Here is a 24,190-nt window from a genome sequence, read left to right as displayed (position 1 = left end):
CGTGTCGATAATCATTTTCCCTCCTCCTAAACCTATACGGATTGGACCAAAAACATTGATGACCTAGGGCAGATTACGAGTCGCTGAAAGTGTGCGCAGGAATACGTGATTGATTATTGACAGTCGAGCTGTGTATAATAAATGAAGCGATCGACCAATAGGAAAAGCAGTTGAAGTGCATCGGTTATGCCCTCCGTGGTTGAGGGCTTTGACCAAACGACAGCAATGTGTCACTCACTAATATATTTCATGAACCTAAATGACACCACACTCCTTATATGGAACACAACCATTGAAAATCTTTGGTTTTAATGCTAGTGTCAGAGTTCAAACCATACGGAGTACTCCTCTAGGCCACCCACTCCATACAAGAGAAGAGATCGCGATTACTCCGCGTTCAAGTCACTAAGTGTTTCAATATCTGTACACTTTTAGACTCTGATTATATTTACGATCCGACACATGCCAAAAGGTTGCTTCCTGGACTATAGAACAAATAATGATAATATTTGGAGTACCAAGGAAATTCTTTAGAGGATAACACTACTTTATAATAAAGAAGTTGGAAATGACATACTCTTATAAAAGTTATAGTGTACCATTAGTAACATCTTGTGTGACATAACCTTTGACTTACATTGCACATTCTAATTTTAAACTATAAATGCAACGCAGTGTTTAGTAATGGCGTTGAACGGAACACCTCCACATGTTGTGACTGCTTGGCCAAGGGATCCAACTGAAGACATGGGTCCAACGACTCCAACGGCAGCTCAGACTCCAGTCCAATCGGTGCCTGCAGTTCCATCAGCAATTGTGGAATCATCAGCGTCAGTGACCCAGTCTGGACCTCCGGCACCCCAGACACAACAAACGACCCCGAATGGTTCTATGTCGCTTACAAACGGATCTACAAATGGTTCATCAACACCAGAAAATAAGCAACAGCAAATAGAATGTGTTGTATGTGGTGACAAAAGTTCGGGAAAACATTATGGACAATTTACTTGTGAAGGATGCAAAAGTTTTTTCAAACGATCCGTTCGGAGAAATTTGAACTATACTTGTAGAGGAAGTCGGAACTGTCCTATTGACCAACACCATCGAAACCAGTGTCAGTATTGTCGTCTGAAAAAATGTCTGAAGTCCGGAATGAGGAGGGAAGGTAGGTGCCGTTCGACATCCGACCCAGTCTACTACTCAGTTATCCCTTACAACAACCAGCCTGGCGCAATTTATTCAAAAGGTTAAAATCATTGTTTTCTCATATTTTCACTTTTAGAATTTAAATTTTTATTTTATTTTACTTTTTTGCAAATTTAGTTAATAATCTTAAAAAAGGAACATGTATTATTTAAAAAATAGTATATTTTCCTTAAGATAAACTAAAAAAAAAAATCTTTTGAATATTTTTCTAAATTTAATTTTCTCTTTTAAATTTTTGAATTTGATCAGAAGGAAGTAACTGAATGATCTTTGCACATTTCCACCGTCGTTGTCCTTGATATTGCAAAGTCCAGAGATAAACAAATTTTCCTTTATCTTCTTTTATTATAATAAATGTTCTGTCTGTATAAGGATAACTGTTTGAATGTTTTTGTTTGATGGTCAGAGTTTGTGTCCCCGTCATATTCATTCTTCTTTATGTTTGAATAACTTTCACGTTATGAAAATCGGGCATTATTTACATTTTTATTGTCTAATTTAACATTTATTTCACATTTGCCTCATTTACCTCTAATTATCAATAACCAGTCTTCCGTCACACCACCTCTTTTTTAACACTTGCCATTAAAATACATCAATAATTTTTATCTAAAAAAAATTACCATATAATGATTTATTAGATTTCATTTAAAAGTTTTGCACCAGTTTTGTCAAATGTTGTCATAGTTATGCAATAGCCAGACAAGGTTTATTTACATTTGTATAAGTTTTATAATACATTTTATTTAAATATCGCTATTGACATTTTTTCGTCTGAGTGCGTGACGTTGTGACCTTTAATCGTTAATCTCGACCCAGACAAACCGAAAGCAGGTGTTTCCCAATACCTTTTTTTCACAAGTATTGACACATAACTTTTCACCAATATGCAACATTTGCTATGACATTCTTGAAAAAAAACATATCTTTACAACATTGTCTTTGTCTTATTTATTAGAATTGATTACTTTTTATCTGAAACCACCTAACCTATAATTTAATACACACCAACCTTAGGTGACCTCAACCCTAACTTTTCAATGTGGTTATACTTTTACATGTTAATTTTGACAAGTTCTATATAGTACATGTGCATGTATATATTTGCAGTGTGTATTTGCCATGAGTCAGACCTATATTAACCTTTCGAAGATCTTTTCAGGATCATTGATCGCTAATGTAACAGTTGCACATCTATGTACTTTATATTTAAATTATCGACATTTTGAGGGATTTAGATGTCACATATTTCACATACATATGTGTATCTACGTGTTTACACATCGAGACAAAATAAAAAAACTGTACATATAAATAAAACAAAAAAGGAATCTTATAAACTAAAACATCTAAGCATTTATTTAAACCAAGTTAGACAATTAACCATATCCCATTTTTTTCAGCTGTCCAAAGAGGACGAATACCCCCAACCCAGCATCCTTTCCCAGGACAAATGGGATATGAGAATGGTTTTCCATTAAACGGACATACGTACCTTTCAAGCTTTATTTCTATGCTATTGAGAGCAGAACCCTATCCTACGTCTCGGTATGGCCAATGTATGCAACCCAACAATATAATGGGAATTGAGAATATTTGTGAACTTGCAGCCAGACTGCTTTTCAGTGCAGTTGAGTGGGCTCGCAATATTCCATTTTTTCCCGACTTGCAGATTACAGATCAAGTAGCTCTACTCCGTCTCAGTTGGAGCGAACTATTTGTATTAAATGCGGCACAGTGCTCTATGCCTTTGCACGTGGCACCGTTGTTAGCCGCAGCAGGACTTCATGCCAGTCCTATGGCTGCAGATAGAGTTGTAGCTTTCATGGACCACATAAGAATCTTTCAAGAGCAAGTGGAAAAATTAAAAGCCCTACACGTTGATTCAGCCGAGTACAGCTGTTTGAAAGCAATAGTCCTTTTTAGTTCAGGTAAGAATGACACTTAAGAATTTTTTACATGTTTCTTGATTTATTTCTATTGTTTTATCTGCCGTTTAAAAACGGGTGATCATTTCAGTTTTCTTTTTTTACTTCATCATTCGAGGCTTTTTTTAAATAATAAAAGATGGAAAAGATAAAATAATATAGACATTTAGTATCGAATTATACTAGTATGAAATATAATGTTTCTAGCGAGACAAGTTGAATGAATAAAAATATGGCACTTCATTAATTAACGTTAACCTGTAGACCACTAAAGTTAATGGTCTATGGTCAGTGAGGTGATTCAGACAAGTTTTCGTCAAGTCTAAAAATACAGATTTTCTCTGTCCTGATATGTGACAAATCTAATTCGTTACATTAAAAAATAAATCGTGTTTGACCTTTATAAATATTTAACAGATGGGATTTATATTGATAAAAAATACTAACATTCGAATATAAATATACTGATTTAAAGAACGCTATCTCAGCCTTATTCCTGGCTTGTCTATTAATGTAGTGTAACGTGTCTTCTGATAACAAATTTAGTTTTAATTAATGAGTAATTTGTTCAGCTATGTGAACTGATGTTTGTCTTTTTGTCGTTTTAAGTAAGGAGATGTTATTTTCGATTTGAGGTTTTTGATTTCTTTGTTAGTAACTATTGTCTTGTGTGAATGTGTATGAAAACTATGGTAAATACATGCATTTTTTATAGTAATTTTTTATATGATTTTAGATCGAAAACCTGAGTCAGTTCCGTCCCAAAGGCACTCTATGAATGGTTACAGTGAGTATTTTCATTGTTGTTACTATTTTAGTTTTTCTATAGAACTAGCTGTTCGAATATATTAAATAGTTGAACTATACATATTCCGTTATAAATAATAGAGTATATTTGTTTTAAGCTTTATGTCATCGTTAACTTCATCCAGCATGTTATATCGTAGATTTTAGGTCTTATATTTAAATTATAAGAGCATCTCATTTAAAAACAAATATGAAGAATGGAAGCTGGTTTAAAAGTAGATTTTAATTATTAGATATTGTTCAATAAAAAGTATAAAAAAATAATCAAAGAATAGTAAACTTTGCCTTATGAATTTTAATGGATCTACAACAGGGCTCGGTTAAATAATGGCAACAGTTGTATATCGCTAGTAAAACAAATGTTTACATAAATGCTCATAGATATATTGTTTTACATGAAGGGATTTGAAACGATATATTGTTTTACATGAATAGTGAACGGTTTGTCTTTGGAAAACTGTTTGTTTATTGGTATAGATATAGAAACACATTTAAGCACTAATTAATGTATTTACAAATTTATTGTTGTGGAAATATTTATTTAACGATAGAATGGACAATAACATAAAATTTGAGGAATTCTTCAATAATTAGAAAAGACCAATGAAGATGTCATAGTAAATTATATACTTCTCTGCAGAATGTTTGATAATATTTATTGAACAGTCCCTGCTGATCTAATAAGAAAATTAAAAACCTGCTACATGCCATGGAAATTTTAAATTTATTTGTGTCTACCTTGTGACATTTTTTAAAAGAATATTGTTTCTATTTTATGAAGAGAGCCTTCTACACAATAAACTTTCTAAATGTATATTACTGTTGTGTTAGGGACACAATATAAGTACTGCACTAAAAATTCCTTGTTTGATAATTAGAATTAAGATTCGTTAACTGTTGCACAAATGAGCAAAACTATAAATGGAAAAAAGACAAATATTTAATTGATAAAATCGAAATGAAAGTCTGATTGATATAAATGTTCCCACGGTTTTTAACCATGACAATCATAGCATGTTAACAGGAGCATGGTTTCCGATGTAGCTCGCGTTATCTTCACAATTTAGTGTTAGTTATCTGATAAAACAAAGCACATTTTTTATTGTCTGATAACAGATAAAAAAAATTAACCAACAGACAGTTTATATTTATTTTAATGCATGAAAAGAGTAAAATCACAAAAATACTGAACTCCGAGGAAAATTCAAAAAGAAATATATTGTTAAATAACGACACAGTACTCAATCTCTGATGAAAAGTTTTATATTCTAATTAAAAACCCAGTTTATAAACTTATCTAAAATACCAGGCTTAACGTTTTTAAGCAAATGACATAAAAGTCATATATTTATCAATTCATCAGATACTACATCCTCACTCCACTCTTTCTTTTTCTGATGAAATTAATAAAAATTTAAAGTCACAGTTCAAGTTACTGAACAGAAATGAGAAATCAAAGTCCCAAAATACTGTAAAATAAAATTATAACTATAAAATGAAGAACGATTTGAAAAAATATGTGTTTATGTCTTTTACTATTAAGTGGACAACAGATTTACAAGTTGAAAACAAAGTCATCTCAAATTCCTCAGACAACCCCTTGATCATCGATGATTTTGAATGACACATAAAGATTTTATTTAATTTGGATTTTTTCGGTACGTTTCATGGCTGTCCATCAATTAGAATGACCATTAAATGGACTGGCAATGGGCTGTGACCAATAGATTCTGAATCAATCTTAATAAATTACAGGTTATAAATGTCAGTGTTCATTTCACTTTATTTCAAAAGATTCAATTTAGTTTCATATAGTATCTCAATTATCATGTACCAATTGTGTATTGTTTAAAATAATTCTACAAATATTTGATTTGAATAGTAATTCTTCCGTTCAGTAAATGTTCTGTCTGATATCGATGTGTGTTTTGGAATATCATATCAAGATAATAAAACACATAGGAAGTCTTTCAGTTTCTGTTAATTTACTTTTGTCGACGGTCATCAAGGAATTTGAACTGGTCAAATTGAAACAATTCAGTGATGGGTTCTACTGTTCATGGAAGCTCGAAAGTTATCAACAAAACAAATATCAATCTATAAAGGCAACAGTCGTATACCGCTGTTCAAAACTCATAAATCTATGGACAAAAAACAAAATCGGGGTATCTATAATTGATTCATTCAACATTTATTATAAACATAGTTTTGTCATCAGATACATGTTACTCTAGCATTTTAACACCAAATGTACAAACGAATGTTCATAACAAAATGTACATACGAATATAGTACACATTCTATGTAAAAGTTGATTACTTAATATTGAGGAGTTTAAAATTACAAAGTAATATTATAATAGATTGACAGTGTGTTTGAAAGAAATTTGAGTAAACAGAACTGAAATTAGTAGACATAATGAATTCTCAGGCGACGTTTCAGTTAGGCACTGATTTTTTTAAGCAATGTGCAATGTTTATAGTTTCATACACATAGTGCAAATTGCTCTGAGGCACATCTGACTGTTTGGCATAGGTCCAGATATGCAACTAAAATACATCTCTTCTTGACGATTACGTGAGCGATGTTATGTCAGAGTTGAACTGTTGACAAGGAAGAATGGTGCACTTAAGGTCAAGATGGCAGAGAACCTTCCTCCTTTAACTTCATAAGCAGCTACCATATGTTAAACTTATATAATTACCCAAACAAATTTCTTTTTAGTCTGTGTAATATTTCACACATGAAAAGACTTTCTATGAATGAAAACATTTGTTACTTGTGAATCCACCTTGAAGATCAAGGCAGACTTTGTATTTTGTAAATGTATGCCGCTCTTTGTTTGAAAGTAGGTATAAATAAATTGTTGACAAATTACTACAGTTTACTAAATATAAGTTGTTTAATGTAAAATAGTTTTCATCACCTTCTTTCTATGTCCAACTGTGAGCTGTCAGATAGATTTTCGGGTTAAATATTTGTATTACTAAACATATGTAATGTTTTTCTTGACGGGATAAATATTCAGCAGGGAGTGCTTGAAACTGCAGTAATTGCGCCAACATTAAAATATCTTTTATAATGCAGACATCTGACTGCACATTTAGATATGTGTTTATGCAGTTTTTGAAGTGTTAAATAGGTCGACAATTTAAACATGGAGATAAGTTTTTGTGTGTGTAAAATAAGGTTCCAACGGGTTAAATGTTTATTTAATCCAAATATCATCAGTTCGTTTAAAACTTGATCTAAAAAATATAATTTTATAGAATTATATTAAGCACATATCAAATAATATCATGTGCATACCTTTCAAAATAAAGATTTCATATAAGAGACAATACATATAGAAGGAAACATTCTAAAATTCAAAGTAGTTTTGTAAAAATGTCTTATAATCTGAGTTGAATAGTTTCAATGAACAGGAAATATATCGTCTAAATGCAAAGATTAGAATATATTACAACGAACATTCTGTTTTAATTTTTGTGTATTTCTTGTACGTGTGTATTGAAGTTACATTGAGTCGTACAAAACGTAAAAAGCTTCATCATAGATACCGGGATTGAAATTTTGCATTTAAGCATGACGCCAAACTATATTTAAAACAATAGGCCAAGAAGTTGGTCAAAGTGTAAAATTATCTTTAACCAGGAAGATGAAACGAAGAAGAAATGTTTAACGAAATTGGTCAAAATGTAAAATTATGTTATACCGCTGATCAGAATGAAATTAAAATATTGATACATTTTCAAAATTTTACAATCCTTAGAAGAAAACTAGACAGGACTTTTATGTATGTTTGAATATGAATTCCTATTAAGAATTTCTAAAAATTCTTATTATTCTTTTACAAAATTGTCAGCACACAATTAAACAAATGTCCCCAAATCTTGTCCTTTTCAGTCCTGATGGACCCTCAGAAGTTGAACCCTTTTCAATAATTCATTAGAATGTATACAACATTTGTTCACGTACATTCAGCAAAACTTGGATCCATCTCGTAGATGTAATGTTTCAGATATAAAAAAAAAGACGCCCAAAACCTCCCCAATCACAAACAAATGTCACTTTATCAGTAAGCATACACATGAACTGATTAATTATCTTTAAATCTTTTTGAAATATTCAACAATTTTTTAATAAATAATTAAATAATTTTCCCCATAGCAAGAATTACTCCTTCAATTCTCTCCTGAGCAACCCTGTTCAAATTAGTTTTTTTATTCACAAGTGTACTGGCTCGGATAATCACAATAACACTAATATTTCATGCTTTTCAAGTTTTAATTAAAGATCATAGTTTTAACAGCAAAATGGCGAAGTTTTAAATATTATCTCGGGAAATTATCCTAAACGTCTGTGAAATGAGTTGTAAAGGCATAAAACCACAATATGAACAAAGAAAACAAAATCATTAAATAAAGTATCATTTTGTTCCATGTAGAACTAATTCTAGTTGACACGACTACAATTGATAACTTTACACCAATACACATCCGAGTCTTTTTTAATAAAGCAAAAATCAATATCCTTTCACGTCTCCTTGAATAAGATGCACTATACAATAGTTGACAGGAATTTTATTATATTCATATTATGAAATAGAAAATGTAAATATTGCTGACTTTTTAAAGGAAGAGCTATCATGTTTATTTTATAGAATATCCATGTTTTTTTGTCCATGCATCTATTTTTATTAAAAATCAAATTCATGACATGCTGCATGTTAAGTCGATATTCATGATGTAGAAAAAAAGGAATTACCAAAAAATACCAAACTCTAAGAGACATTCTAAGAGGGAAGTCCATAAAATGTGTTTGAAACGAATATGCTGTTAGAGCTATAAAGATCCAAGTCATTTTCAACTTACTGAAAATACCTTAACCCAGCTTTAAAATGCTTCATTAAAACAAAATATTTATTTTTCAAATTTTCTATAAAAGAAAAATATATCAAATATATGTACATTTTAAATAGGAGTAGGTAATGAATAACATATGTACTGAACTCCAAAGAAAATAAATGTTAACGCGATGTAAAAGTTAATAAAAAATTACGAATCTATTGGTGTCAATAAAAGAAAGTGCGTGTTGAATATACCACTATCTCACTCTTTTGTTTAAAAAATATATTTTCGGAAATACCGAGTGTTAGTATGTTTGTTATTGCAATACTCCCTATTATTTATATACTATTTGACCTATTACTTAGACTTTCCACATTTTATAAAGTATTTATACAATATTTATACATAATGTCAATAATTTAATATAGTTAGGTTCCCTTTCATCCCTTGATATGTTTTCTAGACATTAGCTAAAGCTCTTAGTGGTACATTAACATGCAACACATGCTGCATACATAATAATAAAACGAAAATTAAAACGGACCTTTTTGTGCAACTTTAGCATAAAACGCTCATCCATCCTTACCTTAACCAGTGCTAAATGAATTGCATTGATTCAAACATAAAATTAATAGCGTCATTAAACAGTAATCATAGAAAAACTTGATCAAAGCTTGGTTCAAGTTTAATGTTAAAAGGTATTATAAGAAGGTCATGTTTGGTATTATTTTTCCGTCAGTTTTGATTGATCATTTGTTGCCTAAGCGATCGATCCCGACCCTAGCTTCCTCGAAAAAGAAATATTTTACAATTTAGTGACAATGTTTAGCGAGTGGTTATGATACGCAATGCCAGCTATTATCGGATTATCGGGGAACGGTTACAGAGTCAACGGTACAAATTGCATCACAATATAAAAGATAAGAACTCCACAAAGGGAGTTAATTACTTGATTTATCACTAACACTATTTACGGAAGTTGTTCATGTAACGGTAGGATTAACTAAACAATCAGGTGCGCGGATCGACAGGGCCATTATACATTGTGCAATCGGATCGTGTGTCAAAATGGCACTGTTCGTTTGTCGTTCAATTTTCTCTAAAAGTCGCTTAAATTTATTTATTGATAATTAAACTAATCAATTGTCAATTCCTTGTATTTGATTGCTTATGGAGCATTGATTGAAATACAAGACAAAGCGTAATGAAAAACGACAAAGTTTAAAAGGAATTAATTTTTCATGTTGACGGAAAATGGAGAGTCAAGATGTACTAGTCGGCATAGTACAGTTACACGCTGTTAAACTTAATTATAATCAAGTAAATGTTATGTATATTTGGAGGGAACATTACTTATTGAGTACACAGTCATGTAATTAGCAGTAAAATTATTTTGTAAAACAGGTCAAATCATTGATCATAAGAAATGCAGGACTTGCATTCAGCTGTGATCACAAAACAAACCTTTAATCTTACTGTTTAGTCTTTAGTAGAAACAACGTTCTGACTTTCATCTGCTCCACAAGGAAGCAACATTAATGAAATTGCCCATGACTCGCCCCAAAGGCAGGCCACCACATGGGTATTAAATGGCGGCTGATCTTTTTCACAAAAGTTTCCACCTCGTTAATTCTGAAGTAATGTTATGCTTACAAAGATCAGATTTAAATTCAAAAGAATATTGTTCACAGATGCGTCCCGGGTCACGCCTTCTGCTTTTCAAAATGTGCACCCCGTGCCCAGACTGATAATTTTAACATAAACTGATAACACATACAGGCTTGAATATTTAATAAGAAGGGTGTTTCGCCTATAAACATTAATTGCTAGTTAAATAAAAACTATCAATGCAGACAAATAGAAATGTCAGTCTATATTTATCATATATTATGAATTTAAAATCATATCTCATTTCACGATTGTATATAGTTGGGTATAAAATCTGTGATGTCTGCAGTGTGTCGTTATTATATATAATTAAATGAACCGTTTACAATATATGAACAATCAATCGTAAAAACTAGTTTCATAATATTCAAATCTATTCCATAATCTAAGCTATTAAGGAGAAATATATGACTCCATGTGTAATCATTTTACCTTTAAGGTCGACACTGCACAAAAGTACTTGTTTATTTTATACCGGATGTCATGGCAGAGCAAAACGTATTGAGAAAATACAATGTTTTTTTCTGGCAAATCTTTTTTATTGAAATATATATGCATTAAAAAAAAGACAACGATTAACAAAAAATAGCTTATGCGTTTGAAAAAAACATGAGCTTTCACATTAAAAAAATTGAAAAAAAAACAATAGAAAAAAAAGAAAAAAAAAGAATAAGGTGATGCATATCATTTTGACATCATATCGAATAAATATTGTATTATAGCAGTTGTTAATTTCATCTCTCACGGTTTTGGAATAGTTTGGAATTTTAAGTTAAGTTCCAAGATTATGACGATGTATTACCCAAGGGTTTGATATAAATATAATGCTTATAATTATAAATATAAATAAATAGCTTCACTTTATGGAGTTTTGTATATTTATGACGTTGTTTATTTTTCAGATACCTGCGGACTAACTGATATGAACCACGTTGACAGTATTCAAGAGAAATCACAGTGTGCCCTAGAGGAATATGTTCGGAGTCAGTATCCAAACCAACCAACAAGATTTGGTAAACTACTCCTCCGACTTCCGTCTCTAAGGACTGTCAGTTCACAAGTAATTGAGCAGTTATTTTTTGTTAGATTAGTTGGGAAGACACCAATAGAGACATTAATCAGAGACATGCTTCTAAGTGGAGGCTCATTCAACTGGCCATATATGCCACTACAATGACTATAAAAGATTAATATGTTGTTGATTGTGAACCATGGATGTACGATTTAATTGTGAAGGGTATATTTTGCCCACTTCAATTTTTTATTTTACACATAATAGAATGACTATCAATTAAATCAGAAATGAGCATCCATATATATTTTGAATGTACATTATTGGAATTAAGGCAAATGTCTGCAAATATTTCTATTGAAAATAATTAACACAAAATCACTTTATCCTCCAAAAATATCGTATTTACATGGTTCAGAATAACAGCAAGTAAAAACTCAACCTAGTCTTTCTGTCAAACGAAATGTTGTTACAAATTTTGAGTTGTTGATTAATATAATCTTTTTTTTTAAGTTCAACATACTTTAGATTATTGTTGATTTTTTTGGTTTTGTATAAGATAATATTGTTTTTTTTTTACATTAATGCATAATGAAGAACTTTATTCCAAATACGCATATATAAGGCATATTGGTTGCTAACGTGGACTTCAATGATGGCAACCTATGAGAAATGGGCAGCAAAAGTGCTTCCTAATAATTGCTTTTGTTTACTAGCAGTATCCATTTGCAGAAAGATAATTTGTTTTGCTATATCATTTATTTTGTTTGAATATCATTTTATATTTACCTTTTAGTGCTATCATAATAACATTATTTAACCGAGAACTACACACAAGTTCTAAAATCTGAGTGTTAACATTGCAGGGCAGCTTACAAACAATGTAAACCGTTGCAAAATGCATATTCATTTTTACAAAGCATTGTAATCATTCATTTATACATTTAGGTTGTAAACCAGAGTCTAATTGGTTGAAATGCAGGATAAATTTATCCATATCAAATATGGTTCCTTATAGTTAAAGTGTCCCTAGACAAATTGTTACTTAACATAGTAAATCTATTTCTAGAAAAAAATAAGGAAAAATAATCTATTCATAATGCAAAATATGAAGTGACTTACATTAATTAGTCCACTAGAAATTATTATTCTTCAACTAACACAGTTCACTCTATATAAACATCATGTGAAAATTTTGTATAACTTGCGAAAGAATTTTTAGATCGCGGAAGTATTATGTTTAAATTTATCTGCATTTTAAACAAGCTAGAATCAAAAGACTGTTTGGATCGTAGTCAATTCCAGGTTAGTGTGTTGCGATGCAGTCACCCCAGTCATTTATAGTGTTGTAGATATTTTCTTTGCGGCAAAAATATGAGACGAGAAATTAAACAAGCCGTGTTTTGTATTCATGTATGTCTTTGCGTTTTGTTTTGTTATATTTGGTTCAAAACCAGTTTTTATTTGTACATTTACTCAGTAAACAGTTTAGGAGGAGTATGTTAGTGTTTACTTAGTGAACATATTGTACACAGTCACTATTGAGAGGAGTTAAAAGTTGCTCTGACAAGGTAGTTTTAAACATGCATTCCAAGAACTTATATATTAAAAGAACAGCTCTAAGCTGTTGAAGTTGTGTTCACCAGATAAGATTAAACCAAAGTGGTTATCTCCCTTGTTTAGGCAATGACTATGTTACGTGTTTTGCTATGTGTGACATTATTGTCAAGTGTTGTGTAGGTGTCTCAGACACCACAATTTATCCATTGCTTAAAATTTAATTAAAGTGTTGTAAACATATATGTGTTCTATTGTTTTTTCTCTTCTTGTATGGGTATTTTTATATGTTTGATTAACTAAAAGTTATGATGTCGATTTTGCAAAGAAAAATCAGAACTAACTCCTAATTACTGGGCTACATATGAATAATTAAGACTTTGCTTTAGTAAGTAGTTATTTCCATAATAGTGTAACTGAAGTTTGATAAAGCATCTCGACAAACTAAACCACACAATTAGCATATTGGACAGGTGTACATGTATATGACCATGATGACAAAGTTTATGAATACAAATCGTCAAACATATTAGTGCTTAACAATACCAAATACCCATATGCAGTCTTGAACGCTCAAGCTTGAACGCAATGATAATATCGATACCGTTATTACCATGTATACAAACAAATCAACAAAGATACATACATATGCATGCTTATTGAAGATCCACACACTGAAAAGTGTATAAAAATGTGACCACTAACTCTTAAAAAAGAAAAAAAAATATATATGAAAAGCTAAATAAATAAACAACGAAACAATTATCTTCAAATCCTGATTGGACCTCCACTAGCAGAACATTTTACAGATTATGACAACTAGGCACAAATAACATTTAATTTCATGATTTGGTTTGAATTTTCGATCATTAAGATGCATCTCTTGAGAAACCAATAGAGATCCTTAGAGAAAAGATGTGGTCACTAAACCACAAACCACGACACAATGCATGCTAACACAATTCATTTGTAGCTGAGTAATTGTGATCGTGTTAAGAAAACACTTAAAAAGGAAGAGATGAAAAGTCAATAATACATTTATGTCGGAAACCGTTTCAAAGGAGACAAAAAATGACAATGCTTAAAATATTATTCATAATTAGAATATGCATGTCTTCATTAGCACATATATTTCCGTGGAAGTATGGTGTTCACTCAGAATACTAATTGGGCTATTATCTATTTTTAGATATGTAAATTTATATTAATGAAACAAATTATTTTTGATTTGCGTAAAGTGTTTTCATTTTTCATTCAGTATTGGCTAATAATCCATGAAAAATGGGTCTCCATTTGGTCAGAGATTAGTTTTTTTGAAGGACAGATGGGCAGTTTTTTTGTTCAATGGAAATCCATAGTTTATGCAAAATGACACTTAATTATTCAATTTTCTTTCAACTTCTTTATTTACAAGTTATAATTGGTTAGCTTAAGTTATAAAAATAACTTGATCTTTTGTGTTTTATCGGAGAAGAACAGAAGGAAAGGTTAAAGACTTTTGAAATTGTACAATATTAAAGTCTTAAGTGTATTCATATCTTGTCTTCAAGAACAATGAATTTCTGATAAAATTCCTAAATAAGAAAAACTCATGTAAGACGAGAATTGTTGAAACTTTGGCTTGCATTTAAGATAAAAAGGGAAATATAAAAAAAGTTGAGAATCATTCATATATCTAAATACACTCCAAAAGCTATAAAGACAAACTATTAACATTATGAAACTATGTGGTACGGTAATATTTTGCATCACGATGGTAATGCTTAGAATATAATAAATTCGGCATTAATAGTAAGAATGCAGATTTATGGTTTTAAAATTAAAGCATACTAATCTCCTTGAATGCCTATCAAATTAAATGTACAATCTGATAGAACCTTATCCCCTCTCCAAAACAAATGAAAAAGAGATAAGAAAAACCCACAAAGCACTCTTATAAAAATTCAACTAATTGAAAAGTTAAACAGAATTGTGATGAGCCATAAACATAAAAAAGTACTATAACATGTTATTTGCATAAAGTAATTTATGAACATGTGACTTTTGGGGCTGCATGTGTATGTATTAAGTTCTTACATCTGTTTTGTAATATGTCTGATAATGTGAACACAGTATTTCTAATGAGATTAAAATATCGACATAAAACATATGGGCGGATATATTTTGCAAAATAATTCAATATTAAATTTTGCTGTAAAATCAAATGTTATTTTTTCTACTTGCATCTTTAATTGTAGGTCATGATATATTTTCTTTCTGTACAATCTCCTTTGTCAATTTTATATATATATTCTATGAATATCTTTCTTTGTCATCTGTAATTATTTATTCTGCCACGACATGCAGACGTTATGTAACAGCAGATACAATAAAGGCCAAATGTTGTCAGGAACCTTTAAGATCTTTATTGTTTTTTAACTTGATGCCAAGTGACATTTGTGTAAAATCAGCTGTATAGCCTCTTAACTGAGCGAAGATGATTGGATTTTAATTTGTTTTGCTTTACGTATTTAATTAATGGATACATACATTGATCACAGAAATATCATGCAGTTTTTATCATAATATTATAAAACTAACATTTCCGACAGATTTCCAAGACAAAATATCAAATAATCAATTGAGAAGTTTTCTACTTTGGTAGATATATAATGAATAAATGTAATAAACAGATTACTTCCCAAATGCATTAAACATACGTAACACCCTATAAAAACAGACAACGAGACTAAACTAAAAAGGGGGAGAGTCGATCTAACAAAAAACATAGTTGTCCCTCTTGATGTTGTTAAATGCCCTGTCTGATTTACGGAATCTCAATAACTATTGTCTATTTTTCTCATATCTAAACATTTTTGCATGTTCAGCAATTTGTTCGTTAGAGCAACTCAGTTGTAGTCTCAGTTCAATAAATATATATACAAACATTTGTCTTAGAACACCCTTATTTCGTTATACTGTGTCATTGCTTAGTGTCTATCTTATGTAAACTCGAAGCCGGTTTTTAATAAGGTTCCTGTCCTAGTAATGAACAATAAGATTCTTGCATCATTATCAGCCATTAAAATCTGGATTTATAGAGTAACTTTGAAACTCCAAATTCTTGGGGTAGTGATAATCATATGTAGGTTCTGAATATTTAATCGGATTTTCATTTGTATGGGCAATATGTTGTTGTGGATTTGAATGTATAGTTGTTGAAAAATACCCCTTTTTTTGGTTGACACATCCTCATTGAACTTACAAAACGGCAGAAGTCCTGCAAGTGCAAAAGTTGTTAATCTTAATCATATATATGGTCACCGACCCCTACAAGCTTCGCCAGTCTGAGATTTCTGGTCTTGAACACGTTTTAATTTCAGAATTTAGTTTCAGTTGCAACAAGGTATGCCGAATTAACTTTAATATTTTACACCAAACAAGGTGTTCCCAAAAATCATACATGTCTGTGCCGGCATAATTCACAAAAGTGCATGTTCCTTTCAGATTTGTATATTAAAAGAAACGAGAAGATATTGATCGACAACACTTGGTGATCATTCTTAATAAATATTTGTATGTCGATTTGAAGAGGTTGAATTTCAATGTCAGTGGTTGCATTTTTATCAGTATAAAGTTTTATCTTTAAAAATCCCAGTACTTGAATCACTTATCACACTATCTAAATATTCCCTTAATCTAGTTATATCATCTCATTTCTGCATTAATAAGGCCTTTCAAAGGGTAACCATGCAGTCAAAATGTCATTACTAACTTGAACTTTATGTAATAGTAAACAGTCAACGAAGAAATAATTTTATGGTAAAACCTATAAAATTCTAATGCAATGCATGACGAGGGTTTAGTGGTTTGAATAGTTATGTCATACTAACATATGGTACATTCATCAGACAGGTCGATCTTCATTTACGGGGGCTACTACCAGGACAGATCAATTGGCTAAGGTTAACAAACTCCCAAAAGGTATTTGAGATAGGATCAAAGGGATTTTAATACACCTTTAGTAACGTTATTTAACAAAAGAGTATTCATAATGTTTGTACGATAGTCAATACGTTTAAGGGAAACATTACAAATTTAAATTTGTCTATCAGACAATTTTCCCACGAGTACCTCTTCGTTTTCTTATATCATTTAGTCAACACATCATAAGACCTATGTGCACATCATGCGTAACCTTTGCATATATATTTAACCTGTGGGAAAATTAAAAAGAGCAAAGTTGTAAAGCTTGTTGAACCGCTTACAATATACATTTTAACTTGTTACAAGAGGCTCAAGAGGGGTAAACAAGAACAGCAATTAGTTCGGAAATGAGGATAATCAACATCCGTAATCAAAGTTAACAGAACCGAAGCACAGTTATTGTTTCCTGCCTTTCGTTCCTGGACGTAATTATACGGTAGTTCATTCATTTAAGTGTACCATGAACGATATATACACATACTCGCAATTAATTTTCAAAACATCCTTACTATATTGTCTTTCTTAGACACTGTAGACATTTGTGCTAACTTGTTTAGGTGTAATTCCATGTCAGAAATTAAATGTTTGGTGTATTCATAATTACTAAATTACTTTGATTAATTACTTCTATTAGGTTTCAAGAACACGACAACTGCTGTTTCCTGCAATACATACGTTGCCATTTAGATCTTCACAATTATCGAAAACTGAAGCTAAAGATGAAAGAAGATGTTACGAAATTACATGATGACTAAATATAATCGCCTTCACCCAATCGTTCACCATTTCATCGATGAAAACGTAACAAGTGCAACATGTGAAAAAGTTGTTTCATCCGTCTTTACTGGTTTCGTATGACTAGAGTTCATGTTTTGGAAGCCTTATATTTGTATATTCATATACCCACTAGTTAGCACCAGACATCACTGAAAACTGTAGTTTCCAAAATACAATTGTTTTTCAAACCAGGAGTTTGATCAGATAATTCGGATCAGATAAATCTATAATGAGTTTATTTATAACCACTGTGTCGATGCCACTGTTAGTGAAGTTTGTATTCCACGAGGGTATCACTAGCCCACTAGTCAGCACTCATGTGTTGGCATGAATTATCATTGATATGGTCATATTCATAAATTAACTGTTAACAAAACTTTGGAATTTTTGAAATACTGCTTTAGGCACAATATATTGAAAAAGTGTTATTTTTATTTTCTAGCATTAGGTCAATACCTGGTGGACTGTTAGTTGCCTGAGTGTATCATCATCTTGCACTTGCATAATTTGTATTATACCTTTTGAGATTTCTCCGTTAATAAAAATTAAGAAATATTTGAGAATCCTTGTTCCTTTTCTTTCAGGCAAAGTTTACCTTAAATAGATTTGGCTATTCGTTTTAGGTTCATTTTGGTATTATGAGTATTTGAGTACTAGTATTTGTACATCTTGGGTGTTTTTGTTAGGGCGTTCCTGTGGACAATAAACCAAGACGCACTTAATTTATATAGTATTATCTTCATTCTCTTTCAGAAAACAATGTTAATTTGTATGTATTTCATTACTACACATATAAAAAGTTACATGCGACCACTATTTTTATGGTAGAATTAAGTAAAGATGTTAAATCATATATCCTTATCCTAACGTTAACTGAAAACCCTCCATTCAATTATCCGGAATTTGGCAGTGTACGTATCGGTTAGACTTCAGTTTTTTTGTAGGTTAGTGTTTAATTTGTTTGTATTGTATTGTAATCTCATTTTATCAATATTTCCTTTAACCATTTCTTTCTCTGTTGTCTTAGATGCTGTTTTTGTTTGCCTCCTTGATATCCACACCCTGCTTTTACACGCACCACACACACTTCAACTACTTTACAAATCGGTTATTATTGAATGCGAAAATTGGACATCGTCTCTATACATAATTTATGTGTTTGCTTCATACATGTAGTTTTGCCGTTGATATTTGTTCTGGAGACATGAACATGATACATTCTACTTGCTTGTGCTGAAAACAAAAGAACTCGGCTTATAAATAGCTATTTGTTCCGTAATTATATCTTGATATATATATCTCCACAGTTAGACTCGTGAAGATGTTTCAAGTATGAATCTGTATTGTTTCACCGTAACTGTGCTTTATGTTACGTTGATTTCTTCTATGTTAAAAAAAGCTCATCAAATATACCAGGTATAAAATGTGGTACGTCGTACGCCCCTTCGTCTACTTCAGATTTCCGAATTGTGGTCGAATAGAAAACAGATTGTTATGCGGTTCTGAATAAGGTTAAATGAGAAAAATCCGAATAGCTGTACTAGTACTCAAGTACTCATATTACCAAAATGAACCTAAAACGAATAGCCAAATCTATTTGAGGTTAACTTTGCCTGAAAGAAAAGGAACCAGTAATAGTTTGCTAACATCAAATTTACAGAAAATGAACATATCAATATATCATATCAATATAATGCTACATTATTAATGATACACTTGGATACTAAACGTCCACCGGCTTCAACCAAGTCATTTTAAAAACTCATGAAAAATACCAAGCTTCTGACTATGTTCATTAGACGCATGTTTAGTCTACATAATACTCATATGTGGTGCTCAAATAATAAAGTTGAGATGCTGATGAACAATTTCGAAAAGTTATGATAATTAACACTAATGTAATGTATGCAAAGATGTAAACAAAAATTAGTGTTCGAATAATGCAGCTGTTAATTAAAAAAAAAGATAAACATATCAATCATGTCAACGAAATGTCATGTCAACAGGAAAGTGAACGTCTTGGTTGTTCATACCCCCGAAAAACGAAACAAAAACTGATACTGACATCGAACCAGTGGTTATAAAAACTCATATAAGATATCAGACTTCAAGGCAATCACATAAAGTATGTCTACTTAACTCCGTTATCCATGGGCATGTAAAAAATATCATAACAAAACTACCGAACTCAAAGAAAATTTCAAAACGGAAAGTCCTTTATCAAATAGCTTAATCAAAAACTAACTTTATATGTAGATGCCTGCAGTAATGTTCATTATGTCAGAGTTTGGGGATTTATGGGCCATTTTTGTATTTCCTGTATCAATTCGTTAATAATTCTTTTGATAATTGCAATATGCAGATTTTGCTTCTATTATTCGAAGGAGTCGGGTGAGGGTAATGTACATGGTCTTTCAAGTATATTTTTTGTGTTTTGATGTATTACGCACATTTACCGCTGATACGTACATTCAAATAATAAAGATTTTTGTGTAATTTGTTTACCTAAAGTCGATTGAACGTACACCATTCAAAATCAAACGAACCCATACAGTAAGTTTCTATTGCAGCTTCTCTTCGCAGAAGGAAAGTGTGTCCTTTTACCACACTACAACTGTTCATTCAAAATGTCGTAACAACAATCCTGTGCTCATTTCCTCCATCATGACATCACACAAATGCAAATCATATCTAATTAATTACTCATTAAGAGACACACGATGGATGCAATAAGAGGAACAGCAATGACCCCCCCTTCAGAAGCAAATCACCCAAGGTGTGTTTTGTTCGTGTTCCTCAGTCTGAGGTATACTATGCAGTGTTTTGTAAACTTGTTTGTCTGCCGTCGTCTGTGTTTTTGCAAACCATACCCTACATAAAAAATAAATTTACTATATGTAAATGTTCATGGTTTATTCTTAGGCATACATAGAACGTAACATTCGTCGTGTTACATGCAAGGTCAAATGCAAACTGTTAAAATAAAAAGGCAAAACCATAACCAAGGAAGCTACACTGACATTGAAAACGAAATATTCCTTGATATGTGCTGCACAGAAACTAATTTAACAAAAACACGTACCCTTTTAAAACAACTCGGTTGCAATATATACACATGGAAAAAAGTATTGCAACACCTTGAATTTTTAAAACTTGAAAAATCGGCCTCTTATTTTGGAAGGAATATGATGAAATAATGAAAAATAATATTGAATAACATTGGCATTAAAGCGAACAAAAAAATGTTTGAAAAAAAATATTTTTATCTTACCACAATTTTGATAACAAAATGAAGTCTTTTTGTACAAAAAAATGCATTTTACAACTTTTACTGTAGTCGAACTTTACAATCTCAGACATTTCAAAATTAATCTTAAGATGATTGTTCACATCATGGTTGATTGTTATACGCCAAATAATAAGCACTTTGTGCGCAGCCTCCATTCAAACGGATAAGCGCCTCTTAACATCTTCTGATACCTGCCATAAGTCGACTAATTTGTTGCTTATATAACAGCAACCATTCCTGATAAAGGGTATTGTTTATTTCATGACTTATTTGAACTGGGGTGTCCTTTCACGCACTTTACGCCCAATAGTGTCCCATATATACTCGATTTGGTTTAAATCCGGGCTACGATCGAGCAAAGGAAGATAAACAGAATTCCATTGGAACAAAGGATCATCCTCCACGATGCTAATTTCCGACTTTTGCCAGCTCTGCACTACATTGGATACGGGCAACTGTGTGTCTGTTCGTGAGCAAAGGTTCCAGAAATGGTCTTATCGCACGATAACCAGTAGTGATGAGTCGATTTCGAACAGTTCTTGTTTAAAGGCTCCTGTATGGCCACCACTTTCTTTTAAGGATTGTATTGTTTGCAATGGGTTTCCTTTTGACCAACCTTCATTTTGCTTGATTTTCCCTAGCAGATGTTATAGGGGGTCTGCTTGATCTCGGAAGGTCTTTAACATCGTTTGTTGCCTGATGTTTATTCTCAAAACGACTTATAGTGGAATGGTGATGACCAACAATACGTGCAATTGTCTAATTATAAGCGACATACCTGCTTCTCTCATGCTGATAATCTGCCATCTTGTTTCAGTTAAGAGTTGTAGATGACCAACTACAAGGTGTCCATCACATAACTTTATAAACTTGGTTATTTAAAGTGTTGAAAACAATGAGGATAAATCATCTTTTTTATTGTTTACGGGTACAGTTGCTGCATGTGCAGATAAGAACTTATCGTGTCGATATTTATTGATTAAACTCAGGTGATATTTAAATAATGTTTAACTAGTTCAACAAATTATATCACAAAAAACATAAAGAGTGTTTTTTTTTTAATTTGAATTTCAATTGGTGTTGCAATACTTTTTTCCATGTGTATAGTTAGTTCTAGCAAAAGTAGTATACCTCTGTTCAAAAGTCATAAATCGATTGAAAGAAAACAAATCCGGATTACAAACTAAAACCGAGGGAAACACACCAGCTATAAAAGGAAACCGACAGGACAACAGGAACACTAAAGTGCAACAGCTACAAACTTCGACATACATAGAAACGAACTATTTGATAACAACTGCCATATTCCTGACTTAGTACAGGACTTTTTAAGCAAACGTGATGGGTTGAACTTGGTTTTATGGCCTTTTAACCAGATCCTACTCTACTATGTGATACTGAAATGTTGCTCCGGTAAGTAAATGTTGTAAAAATGGGTAATTTGATGTCAAAAATAAAAGGCAACATTAGTGTACCGATGTAAAAATACTATTTTATATTTTTTTAATGAACTAACGAATAGAAAAAAAAACAATTGGAGGGACTATCATGCATTGCAAACAGAACGACATTGCAATCATAGACAGGATAATCGTCTGCTTCGAATTCTATGCATGCATCAGCTGACAAACGAATCAAGACCCATTTCAAACTTTCAATGAAATGAATATGACATAATAAAGACATTTACAGATTAGACTAATCTATTGTCTAAGGATTTTAGACAGTCAAACTAGTGTGTTAAGACTAATGCGGGTTTCACACAGTGCCGATTATGGCTGCCGTTTGAGATCAGACAATGTGAAGATACGAAAACTTATAAAAACGGATTACTATCCTCATAGATCTCGAATGTCCTAACATGGTCTTAAAGAAGTTTTCTACGTTTGTTACAAACGTTTCTGGACGTTGTCCTCTGGAACGCGCATGATCTTGAGAAATTTATCATTGCTGTGTTTTGCCGATTGATTCGAGATTTTATACATGATTGGCCGAATGTGACAAGTATTTGCCGAAACCATTCCGGAAAAGTCCCGTTATTAATACGAAATTCGGCAATGATATACATGTCAAAGTCCCGACAATTACAGATAACAATAAGATGGAGTCCACACAAAGCCGTTTGCAATGCGGTACAACAGACTGTGATAGGATTGCATTTCGACTGTACATGATCATACTTATTTTGGCGACAGTTTTCTATCGGGTATCTTCCGTCAGCATTGGTTCACTGTCTGGTCTCTGTCTGATCCTTGTCGGATCACATTCGGTAGAATCGGGACTCTGTCCGGACATACTCGGTCGTTTTTTACCATGCGAAAGATACAAATCGAATATTAGAATCGGATTGAAAACGGAATAATCGGGACAAATTCGGTTGGAAACGGCAGAATTTGGATGCTTCCTGAACATTATCTGATTGTTTTCGTGATTCAATAAATGTTTTTACCGATTTTGATTAAAGTTTTAATTTCCAGCCAGATTCATAGGATCTTGATCAGACTTTTGAAAAAATTCAATCGGGAATGGTCCAGTCCTGAATGTGTGACTACAGCTTAAGACACACCATGCCAGTAAAAAAATTCGTTGTGGTAACGGCAGCATAATTTTTATCTGTTAGTCCTTATAGACCTACTCGGAGAGTATATGTGACAGGACACCAACCCTATAAATGAAATCAGTAAACTGACAAATATAAATATTCGTAAGGTATCAGAAACTAATAATACTTTTCGGACCGCGAGGAAATTATCACGTTGTGATTGGTTTAACGCTGTCACGTGGTGACCCCTATTGATCTCTAAGGACTTTGTAAATTTTACAGGGGGTTCAAGAAGTCTCGTCTACTGTTAATGGTGACGTCATCTATTAATGATGTTGTTGTTCATTGCAACGGACTAAGCATTAGACAACATCCGATGAGAATAACCAATATAACATCAAAACCAAATACATGAATTTGGGATAGAAAAGTACCGTGACACGTCTTATAGTAATGTGAATTCACACTCAAATATAGGAGAAAACAAAAGACACAACGGAAACACAACGTAAAAACCAACTATGATATAACAATGGCCATTTTCCTGACTTGGTACAGGACATTTATAAAGAAAAAACATGGTGGGTT

The 24,190-nt window shown here is 31.9% G+C and overlaps 1 protein-coding gene across 2 annotated transcripts; it reads left to right on the top strand.

The window, feature by feature from the left end:
* The first annotated feature begins 357 nt into the window (after positions 1-357).
* On the top strand, positions 358-13,271 carry LOC143071675 (nuclear receptor subfamily 2 group F member 1-B-like). Of its 2 annotated transcripts, none has more exons than XM_076246147.1 (4): positions 358-1,246; positions 2,610-3,137; positions 3,871-3,921; positions 11,362-13,271. In XM_076246147.1, exons 1-4 carry the CDS (start codon positions 685-687, stop codon positions 11,634-11,636), a joined length of 1,416 nt encoding a protein of 471 aa, XP_076102262.1. In that variant the 5' UTR covers positions 358-684; the 3' UTR covers positions 11,637-13,271. The 2 variants fall into 2 exon arrangements, with proteins under 2 accessions (XP_076102262.1, XP_076102263.1); XM_076246148.1 differs by having other exon boundaries at positions 365-1,165.
* The last annotated feature ends 10,919 nt before the right edge of the window (positions 13,272-24,190 follow it).

This window comes from Mytilus galloprovincialis, chromosome 4, assembly GCF_965363235.1.
Source record: "Mytilus galloprovincialis chromosome 4, xbMytGall1.hap1.1, whole genome shotgun sequence".
NCBI lineage: Eukaryota > Metazoa > Mollusca > Bivalvia > Mytilida > Mytilidae > Mytilus > Mytilus galloprovincialis.
This window is presented reverse-complemented; position numbering and strand designations above follow the sequence as displayed.